The 11510-nt window shown below is 39.5% G+C and overlaps 1 protein-coding gene across 1 annotated transcript in view; it reads right to left on the bottom strand.

Annotated features, from left to right (window-relative positions):
* The window catches only part of FHOD3 (formin homology 2 domain containing 3), a 467442-nt gene that overhangs the window by 34688 nt on the left and 421244 nt on the right, over window positions 1-11510 (bottom strand). Inside the window, exons 23-24 of the mRNA XM_019472318.1 lie at window positions 7299-7418; window positions 6661-6822 (exon numbers count right to left, since the gene is read on the bottom strand). Of these exons, the coding sequence (XP_019327863.1) occupies window positions 6661-6822; window positions 7299-7418 (282 nt within the window). The remainder of the gene's footprint in view (window positions 1-6660; window positions 6823-7298; window positions 7419-11510) is intronic.

The following is an 11510-nucleotide window of genomic DNA, read 5'->3' as shown; positions in this document are numbered from 1 at the left end:
CCCCCCCCCCCCCCCGCGGGGGGGGGGGGGGGGGGGAGGAGTGAGTGAGCGGCTGTGTGGTACCCAGTTGCTGACTGAGGTTAAACCACAACACAAGTTCAACTCCATGCTGTACATCCAATATCACCTGCTGCATATATAAGTTCAAAACTAATTCATGAAATGCTAGACCATGCCCCAGTCATTCAGGCAGGACATGTATCAGGGAGCCTTTCTGATCTTTGTGTTGGGATGTTATTTCTCTGTGTGGCCACAAATATCTCATGGCAACACAGGAATTGGACTCGTACTATTTGTTGAGGGAGAGGAAGAGCTGCTTTGAGGTGCCATTGGGAATTAAATAGGTTGGCTCAAACCTAAAAGAGCTTCTGCTGTATATTCCCCTAGGGCAGCATATACAATTCCAGGTATGCATTGCCATGCACAGAAAACTACTGTAGCCGCTGTGAGATAACAGGTCATTTTTCTTCAGCGCTCCCTCAGCCGGAATGTGCTTTACACACACGTTTCCTCTTCCAGCTAAATCTCCTCTAGTCTCCGGGCTAAGCTCCACCACTACCGAGAGTACAAAAGTGTACTAAAATCAAAGATGCTGCACCTGATTACACTCACGTTTCCTGCCTCCTATATTTACACTCAGCCCTTGAACAGGGTCAAAAATGTCACAACTGGATTGCAGTAAAAAACCCCAAAACAAATAAATGAAGGGAAACTGGTGAAGCTGAAGTTTCTGCTTAAAAAGCACATCTTTTCAAAATCACTGTAAATTATCCAAAGTTTTGTTCTGAAGGCCAGTGAATAACTTTTTTATGTAGCCTCAGTATCCTTAAGTTTTCTATTGCTTGTTACTATAATTATTGTTTATTGCTACAGCTTGTTTCTTTTAGTGGTGAACATATCAAATCCAGACATTTTCTACAGAAGACCTGGATCTCTGCATTTTTATCCTACCCACAAGGTGCATTAAATAGAAGATTGATGCTTTCACAATGACAGATGTTGCCTTAAATTCACAATAAAATGACAACTCTCTTATCGCACGTCACAGGAAGATATACATGATCACAGACAAAATCTTTCTCTCTTCAAAGTTCACGATCGTTTCCACAGCAGACCGCAGCCCAGTCTAAGCTGTTTATAATTTAGGGTCAGACCGTTCGTTCTCACATTATTACAGGGATGCGTTCTGGCAGGGAACACGAAATCTTCCTCTTTTCCTGAGCTGGTTCAGCGCCAAAGGAAATTCTGAGAATTGCTCCTTGCAAACACACTGTCATTTGAGTGCAGCGACCTTCTGTGGCATACGTTCAAAACTCTGTCTCCTCCAGTATTTCCACACTGGCTTGCTTCACCGAATGTCACAAGAATTATCCCAAGACCAACGCTAGTCCGACTTGCACACTGTCAGTCACACATTTTAAGTGAAGTACATGCCAGCTCTCAAAAGCAAGCAAAATATAAAGGAGGTTCTGTCCAGACATTTCCAATTCTAGGATAAAAGGTAGCATCCTGCCAAAATAATTTTGGAAATGAAAACACCTGAATCAAACCACTAATTAAAAATTAAACGACAGAGGTGCTTGCTGAGGTACGACCAGATGAATCTATCCAATTATATACACATCTCCACTGCATTTCAGTTCCTCAAACAATCTACAATAAACACACTAATACAGGACCTTTTGCAGATGCTGTATGACAGTTCCCACTACCTGGGATGAAGAGGAGCAGTACCAGTAAGTGGTGATGTAGGTCACTTCAGTTGGGTGTTATAGTGCCTGCGACACTACTTGCAGTCATTTCACCTGGAAATTATTGAAACATTGCAATGCTGTCAGGCACATGTGCGAAATGTCATTTGCTCTCTTTCAGACAAAACCTCGAAGTCTCATCTGCCACTGAAGCTCCTTCCCCCTTGCCCCAGTCTGCCCTGCAACCGGCAGTCTCTGCCTTATCCTGCTCTGTCTTCACCTTTGCTCGCGCTAGCTTGTGCCAGGAACTGGGGCAGCTGCAGCAGTCCTTGCAGCTGGCACCACAAGGAATGATACAACCGTAAGAAACCCTGCATCTCCCAACCCCCTTTTTCCATGGAAAATAATTTGACTTTTGGCATTTATTTTTGTTTGAAGTAACGTAGGGAAAGCATACTTGAATGATAATTGCACACAAATACTTCTTGTCAAGCGAGACAAGAGAAACCCCACTGAAGCAATGCGGGAGGCTGCCTGATCTTCCCTACTATTTTTTCCTTTTCTCCTCTCCTCTCCTCTCCTCTCCTCTCTCTGCTTTCCAGTGTATCAAGCAGAAGCTACAGCACGCCAGAATGGCACTTCTGTTTCAGCCACCTCCTTTCTCCCCACGCCTCCCTGCTGAGTCCCTCGGAGGGCAGCTACAGGCTTCCTACTCCCCTGAGTAAGTCTTAGTCTCGTTCTGTTCTTTCCTACCAGCAACCCGTGCCGCCTCCCCTGTGTCGTTAACATTTCCTATTGCTTACTTTTAAAAGTTGCCTGCTTCTCCATTGCCTAGTATCCGCAACTGATCCAAGTGTCTTGCTGCAGGGGTTAAAAACCAACCAGAAGTTTGGCATTTTGTAAGTAAATTAAAATTAGGGGGAGAAAAGGACAATTACTAGTTTACTCTGTGGAGCTGGCCAGCTTTCAGATGCATGGGGAAAAATATTTAGGGGGATGAGAAAGAAGATGAACGTTTTCATAAGAATACATTTTTTATTCACTAACAACGAAGATACCAGTGCTGATGCAACCCCTCCTTGCTGTACTGGTCAGGAAACTTCTAGGAACAATACCGAGTTTAACTGCAGAAATCTGGGGATCTGCTTCAGTATTAGGTACATCAGTTCTGGTACAACTCCAGTGAATAAATGACTTAAAATATGTTAAAAAAAAGACACACACACAAAAAAAAGCAGGTGCTTTTAATCATGGGATACTAAACAATCAGTGGCCCTGCATGATCTTATATATTTTTATACAACTATGAATACTTTTATTTATCTAGAATTCTATTTTGTGGTCATTTTTTCACTTGTGTCTGCTTTTTTTTGCCATTTATGACTTCAGTCCTTCAACAAAAAGCCACAAGTTTTGCAATAACTATACTAATTTGTTTCTGGTCTTTCTAACTCCTTTCTGGTGAGGCAGCCTGTTTTCTTTGGTTTTTTTTTCATGAACTAAGGCTCAGGAAATACTCATATGATGTGCATCTCAGGGGAAGGGGCATCTCTGTTTATCTACAGGATGGAAATTGTTTAGCCTTTGTGGTTTCTGAAAGATGTTTGTAGACAAAATGGAGCTCAAAATACAGCCTAATCCACAGTGAAATATTAGTTCTCCTTTCCTGTCAGCTTTCCTAAACCAAGATTTCGCCTCGTCTGTGAACATTCCCTTGAAGAGGGCAGCTTGGATGGCTTCCATGTCCTAACTCTTTGATTTGTGGCAGCTAAGATCAAGTGGGAATAGAGCTTGTTACAGTAATCCATCAGTGGTATAACACATGCAGGAACATCCCAAGGAGGGAGACCTTGGGCGTCACGGGGAAGGTTAAGGCTATAATTTCTCTTAATGTGATTTTGTCTGGCCTTTTCAGAATTTCGTCCGCTTTGGGCAGGGCCACGAGATCAGCAAACCACAGACTGAAAGACTGTGCTCAATTTTGTACGCTCTTAGACCTAAAAATTTTTTATAAGTGACAGCATTAGGTTAAGCTTTCTTCCACTTTCTAAGACTGAAAAACAGAAGTAGAAGATTCACTTGAGAGTACACCATACATGGTGGTGTGGATTTTGGAAAACAAGGACTCTTCTCTTTTACAGCGATTTTCATTGAGTGATTAACTTGGTCCCGATCTAAAAAAAAGTGAAATAACTTCTTAACAAAGAGAAGAAGCAGGAAATGAGAAACCAACATACCTAAATGTTGAGAGATGAAGAATCACTCAAAGAAAAAAAACATAAAAAAAATTAAAACCTTCCGAACATGAGAAACCAACTTCAGTGAAGGCAATAAAACAGAGCCTAAACATAGGCTGTACAAGAGGAAAATTAGAACAGAGATGGAGTCCAAAGAGCAAATATGTAAGGATATAAAACAAAAGCCACAAATTCCTTTATGGTATCAAAAAAAAAGAAAATATGGCAGAGGTCCTGGATCACTGGGGATGAAAGAAACTGAGGAAGACAAAAGTGAGGGAAGGGAAGCAAGATGACTTCTTTTTATCCAACTTCACCACAGAGGATGTTGGGGAGAAACCTATTCTGGTACCTGCTTTTATTTTTCCCTATTTTATTTTTTAACAGGCGTGAATGAACTAATAGCAAGGTTTGAATACTTGCTAGCAGAAACAAATGTGTTGGAGGAGGATGACAGCTTACAAAGCAGTAAACAAGCAGAAGACAAGAATTCTGACAGCAATTAAAATAAAGAAATTGAGCCACTGGCTAAAACGAGTATGCTTTCACTACACTTAGTAACTTAAAGTATCAGAGGATAGCAAAGGTTTCACCTATCTTTACAAAAGCAGCAAGGTTGATTCAGGAGATTGTAGAGCTCCAAGCTTTATTACTGTACCTGGTAACCTGGCTGAAAGGATGAATAACAGGAAATTAAATACATCAAAATAATCACTAGATTCCGAATATGTTTATAAAATAGTGGACAGATAAGAGCAAGTAAAGAAAATTAGACATTCAAAATCTTTACAAGAGCCTCATGGGAGGCCACCTATGAAGCATGAGGTTAAGAGAGCAAAAGAAAATAAAGAATACATATTGATTCTCATCTGATGAGAGGGTTATCAGCAGGTGTCTCACGGTTTGTACTTTGTCTTTCAGAATTATCTGGAAACAAGGAAGCACACCAAGGGGGTAAAATCTACAGATGGCAAGAAATTACTCAGATTAGTCCTGATTTAAGATTATTAGGGATTTGAGAGATAAGCAGTAAATCTGCTTCAGCAGATCATGGTCATTACTGTAGACTGCAATGAAGTGCACACTGCAGGCATTATCGGACTCCTTTGTGCATTGGGCTGAGTTCTGAATTGCCTGATCAGCTCAGGAGACTGCCTGGATGTCCTTGTGAACTGCCCAAAGACAACTGGTGTCAAAAGGATAGCTACAGTCAAAAACACAAAGAAAACCTCAGGACATCTAACAAAAGATAGCACAAGCAGAATGGACAAACATAGTAGGCATATAACATTTATAAGGAGAGGCTGGAATGCTGTGTTTGCTATCGTTTAACCCATTCTAAAAGGTAAGATGGAGAAAAAGTGTGGAAATGGTCTCAAAAAAAAGATGTAGAAGGATTATTTGAGACTTAGACAAGGATCTGAGCAGCCTGGTTTAATTTGGTCTTGCACTGAAAAGGGCGATGGACCAGATGATCTTCAGAGGTCCTTTCCAACCTAAGTTATTCTATGAAATAGAGAGATAAAAATAGTTTCGACTGTTCAGTATATTCAGACAGTAAATCCTGAAACTGGCAAATTCAACATCAGACAAAATTACATTATGAATTCATTGTCACAAGAACTGTGCTAGGAGCCAAATTAAGATTTGATTTTTGCAGTTTTTTAAAAATTGTATTATACAGGGTGTCCCATCCCCCCCCACATCCAAACAAGGTGGCTTTTGGAAGAGAAATCATTCCTCCATTTGATGCATATAATGAGTATTATGGCTCATGAAATAAAATTTTTCTAGGAGAGATCTTCCTCCTCCTCTGAAGCTTCTTTTGCTCTCCTCTCAAGCAGCTGGTATTGGCCACTGTCTGAATCAAGACACTGGTCTAGATGGATACTAGTATTATCTGCTGTAGTTATTTCCATTTTCACGAGACATGACTCCAAACCAGAATTTTCATGTTTGTTATCTCCTGATTATATTCTGTCATGTTTACTCCATTAATCAAGTAATGTAGTGTTTTTAAGGGTCATCCATGAAATCTCACACTCTCAGAGCTCCAAGAGTGAGGTTACAGTGTTTCTATCATGCCTGCTAGCAGCAGTAATAAATAATCTGCACACCAAATTGAGCCATTGACCAGACCTATGCATTAGCCAAGGGATTACCACTTTTTAAAAAGAGGTGCTGCCACAAGTTTCCTTTATTTCTATTTATCTTCCCTAACTCCTAATCATCAAAATTATTGTCAGGAGGAGGACAGAAAAGGAGTTAAGCAAAATATTTCAAGGATACTTTCCTTCTGGAAACAATTTTATTACCAAAAAAGTTCATTCCTTCCATTGCCCTTAAAATACAATCAGGCATCTGCCTTAAAAAAGAGATTTCCTCAAACCACAGAATAAATATATTTGAAGATACCGGTCAAATAAAGTTTTAACCTGAAAATAGTTCCTAATAGTTATATACATTAATAACGTATATAACGTGAAAATAGCTGTCATAATGTGGCTGCCCATTAGTGCGTTGATGAGGAAACCACCTGACAGACAGAGATAAAGCTCAGAAAAGAGAGTACTGGCAACTTCGAAATTCAATGGGAATGACACAATGAATCCACATTCATAAAAAGTGCTGTGACCAGGGAGGAACAAAATCAAAGAATAAAATAAAATCTTAAATATTTCACTTTAAAGAGGGTTTTTAAAAACATATATATATTTACCCACTAGACATACCTTGGCTGACCTAGTGATGGCCCCAATCTCTGAATAAAGATCAGTGCTGTCTGGGAACTTTTCCACCACCATAGTGCAGACGTGGTGCAGGAGGGACTGCTTGTGCACCGTGTCCTTGACTTCTGGAACCTTCTCGAGGTAGCTCAACTCAAAAGCTTTGGCCTGTAAGGGGGGAAAAAAAGGAAGAAATTAAAAATAAAAATGTTTACTCCTTCCCATGCAGATTAGTAGACAAAAATTATTACCAAGTAGGGGTAGAGGGGGAAGAAGAAGAATAATAATCCTACAGGAGAAGAAACTTATTGCTTTTATTTATTTTTAACTTGCTGAAGAGTAGGCCTAAAATCACTCCATCTGCAGTGAAATGACTCATGACAGTTCTCACAATTTGAACGGGGAGCATAGCATCTACACTAATCTCAAGGCGAGTTACACCAGAAGAGCTCCACATTTCCTTCAGGTTATGCTGAAAGAGGCAAAGAGCACCCTGACACACAATAAAAAGAAAAAGTAGGTTCTGTTTTCTAAATTATTTTTCTGGTACAAAATAAATACTGGGTTGCAACTGTCACAATGGTTTTGACTTTTGTTTTTTGAAGGAAAAAGCTGCAGGGGAAATGCTGGGACATCAGGCTTACGTTGGTTCCATTCAGAAAGTTCCCAATGGCTAGTAGAGTAGAAAGGATAAATCCCAAGGTTTTATTGTGCTCCAGTTGGTCCATTCCTTCCTTCAGGTCTAGAAGTGGTTCTGCAACTTCCTGCCATGAGAATAAAAACAAGAAAGTGAAGGCTGCAGTTGACTATAGCTGTTTTAAGTTTTTAATTCTACGGTTTAGATTAATTACTGCAAAAAGTCCCTGAACTGGCGTCTTGCAGAGTGCAAACTGGCCATGTGTGCTGGCTTTCTTCCATGTTCCAGCTAATAAATCACATGCAAGGACAGCAAGAAAATACATAAAATAGTTTCCTAATGTTGCTTCTTTATGTATGCAATTGCCTTACTTGTCCTGGGGATTATTCTGTGATTCCAAACAGGAGAGAGAGAATCAGAGAAGGGGCTGCTGCATTTGAGTTAGATGCATGAACATCCCCCTGCCCCGACTGATAAAAAAACTTCTTATAATTATTTTTTCTAATCTTTGAAAAACAAACAAAAAAAAGTTAGAACCCTGGCTGACTTGACATTTGTAGCCTGACCCTAAAGCTTTCTTCAAATGATGGCCACCTCTGCATTTTAGATATGCTTTTGTGCTTGTGTGACTTTAAAACTGAAGAACAACCCCACTGCAAACATCAAGCTTTACAAGTGTTCTCATTTTAACTTAATGCATCTTCCATCCACACATGTTATCGAGTATAGGTATGTAAACTAATAAGGCTTGAAAACATAAATTCTGTTCCATTACCTCGGGAAGTGAACCACACCAGAGAGTTCAAAGGAAGAGAGCGAGGGTAATTGAGTTGACCGAGCTTATTTCTATGTCTTTGTGTGAGGCCCAGGGTTATTTATTTTGTATGCACAGTAACAGTTCACGTTGTTTCTATCTCCAAGTGCCATCCTAAGCATCTGTGAGCAGCATTCTTTTCCCAAATTATTACACTCTTTATGAGCCAAGAAGCCAAAACTAAACCGTTATTTTAGACCAAGAGGCAAAATAGCCGAGAACTTCACTTTCTTGGAGAAATACAATGGGTCATTCAACAATTGTAGTGATATTTTACCATAAATAAGAGCACAAAGATGAAGGAAATGTACATTTCTAGTCACTACAGAACAAATAACCTCTTGAAAAGAATATGGCAAATTCAAGACAAATTATGAGATGGCATAGTGAGCAAAGTAATTTATAAATCAGAGGAGAGGTGCTAAATAATCCAAGACTTTATCAAGTTAAACTAAAATCAATAAACTGCTGCACAGAATTCTTTGAATTGCTTTAAAGTCAGGGTTGATTTAGTTTGTTTTGTTGCATTATGGGGAATGAATCAAACTGCTCTGCATCTGCTGTAAACACAGGCTTTTGAACTATTTTACTTGTATCAATTTGCAACCTGTTAAAAAATCATTCCCAAAAGGTTAATTTAAAACATTCTGAAGGTGAATAAAAAGGTAGCATAACAGGCTTCCAAAACAGGCCATACTCTAGCCCTTCATTTAGCTATTTACATGCAAGTTATCCAAGCTTAGGCTTTCTTCATATAGTACACATTTATAACTACTCTTTATTTTTTATTTTATTGTAGCATTAAAAAACAATAAAAAAGTGTGCTAGATACTGTATAATCAGATGAAATACCCATTCTTGCTCCCTATAAAATGCACGTTCTACCTAAAAAGGGCAGATACATAATGCAGAGCTACCTCATATCCTTAGATACCACGTAGCCTTATTTAGCATGTTTTTATTTTTCACCTAAAAATATGCTTGAATGAAATTTGAGGATTGCTCCAGAATTTCTGGCCGCGTGACATCTGATAATGCCTGATAAATGTTTGACGCACATGCACAAACGAACTCAACTATATGTGTGCAATGAATCCCATGGTCCTGGGACAGGGAGGACGTAGCACACGTTCTGTACAGCTGGTCTGGCATATGCACTGTTACTACCAACCTGCTATACTGGTAACAAGTTTAGCTTACTGCACCTGTACAAGTTCACGTGCATGCTTTTCTGCGAGGAGTAAAAACTTGGTTGGGATGGGAACTTTGAGAATACCAAAATGTAATTTGCCATATTTGCATTTAATCAAGACTGGCCTGCATAAAGTATCATACCCTTTTAAAACAACAGAAAGTATCAGGATCATACTGTAAAACTTAAAAAGCTCTGATGCTCTTTTTAAAATTTTCAGGCAGTTTAAGCATCACTCAAAAGTACAATCTTTTTGAACACTTATTTCTCTAGCACTCTAGGGAGACTAGAGTCAGGAGTAACCTTTCCGCTCAGAAGAGAAAGTGAAGCAAGCCCTTTTCTTTACCAGTTCTACTTTTCTCATTTCTACACCTGCTTATATTCATTTATGATCCTTTAAAGTTGTCAGCAATAAGGATATATTTGCCCATATTCTTGACCTTAAGAAAAAAAAAAACTGATTTAGGACAACTAAAGATTCTTTTCCTCTTTCGAAGGCCTTTAAACTCCCTTTGAGATAATGAAGTTTGACAGCATCTGCATCATAAATAGTTCAGCACAAAGAACTAGCAGTAACACAGTGTAATTTTTCAGAGCAATCAAAAGTCTGAAAATGAAGATTTAAAGTTGAAACTCTACCTCTTTTGTCTATGCCTTTAAAATGTTACCAAAAGAAGAGAGAGAGAAAAATTATTGTTCCACTGATGACCTTCAGTAGGCATCCAGTACCTTAGATACATGTTAACATTTCAAAACATTATACACGTTATCAAACAGATCATTTGGAAAGGGTTTTCCTTTTTTATTTTCTGTAAAGAGCAAAGAATGAGTATTCATTCATCCAGTTCAGCTCCTCACAGTCCGAGGCTGCTCCCTACAAATGTACCCTGACTTGCTTTAGTTAATTAAATTCAATCCAAGAAAGATGACTGCCTTCATTACGCCTGGAAAGCTTTTCTACAAACATGAACAGTATCTCACTTAACCCTTTTCTTGGACAATTTCATGCTGTTTTTCTTTCAGGTTGTCAGAGATGGAGCTAAGACCTACTTAGGCAAAACTCTGTTCTTGGCTGATTAGCAAAAGAGTCTCATGAATGAGAACCCCAGCCTTACATCAATAACTCAGGTATTTCACACTGTTGATATCATGGACCATTTAAAACTTCCAGCCTCATGGAAATAGTAGGAAGGTTCATGCATTTCTTACATAAAATATACGTGACTCGATAAATAATGAGTGCATTCTGAACTGTTATGAATTTTCCTAATTTTAAAATAGATTTTAAAAAAATCAAGCAAATGCTGGAAAAAATATGACAAAAAATGTGGAGGTAAGTGATTTGGCACCTAAGTTTCACTAAGGGTTTGCCCATTTGCAGATGGATCTTCTGCAAAAACATAGTTTCAAGAACAGAAGAATGTTAGCAAGTCATGGGACTCTTTTATTATCAAGATCATTAATGCAAACTACTTCATTTTTTAATTGGATATGCTCATGGTATCTTATCTCAGTCTAAATAACGCTTATGTTTATTGGTTAGTTGGAACTTAAACTCCGACCTTAACCTTTTGTTATTGGAGAGACCCAACTGCTTGCTCTTTCTTGTACATCTGATGCCTGATCCCATATCTTCCTCTTCACCCAACTAAGACCGAAGCTGTCTGTCATATCTATGCTTCTCTGCCAGGCTTCTTATCACACGCTCTTCTTACTTCATCAGAGTTATCGTATTTTATTTCCTGTACCATTTTATGGTAAGTACTGTACTTAGGCCTACCTGCCTTTCAACAGGGATAAAAATCTTGGTCCTATCTTCACTCACTTGTGCACCCTCAGTAAGTTTGCAGACGACACCAAGTTGGGCGGGAGTGTTGATCTGCTCGAGGGTAGGAAGGTTCTGCAGAGGGACCTGGACAGGCTGGATCGATAGGCCAAGGCCAACTGTATGAGATTCAACAAGGCCAAGTGCCGGGTCCTGCATTTCGGCCACAACAACCCCATGCAGCGCTACAGGCTTGGGGAAGAGTGGCTGGAAAGCTGCCTGTTGGAAAAGGACCTGGGGGTGTTGGTCGACAGGCGGCTAAATATGAGCTGGCAGTGTGCCCAGGTGGCCAAGAAGGCCAATGGCATCCTGGCCTGTATCAGAAATAGTGTGGCCAGCAGGAGTAGGGAAGTGATCGTGCCCCTGTACTCGGCACTGGTGAGGCCAC

The sequence above is a fragment of the Aptenodytes forsteri genome, unplaced genomic scaffold (genome assembly GCF_000699145.1).
Source record: "Aptenodytes forsteri isolate BGI_AS27 unplaced genomic scaffold, ASM69914v1 Scaffold114, whole genome shotgun sequence".
NCBI classification, from domain to species: domain Eukaryota; kingdom Metazoa; phylum Chordata; class Aves; order Sphenisciformes; family Spheniscidae; genus Aptenodytes; species Aptenodytes forsteri.
Note: the sequence above shows the minus strand (reverse complement) of the source record. Positions and strands in the feature narration are given on the sequence as shown.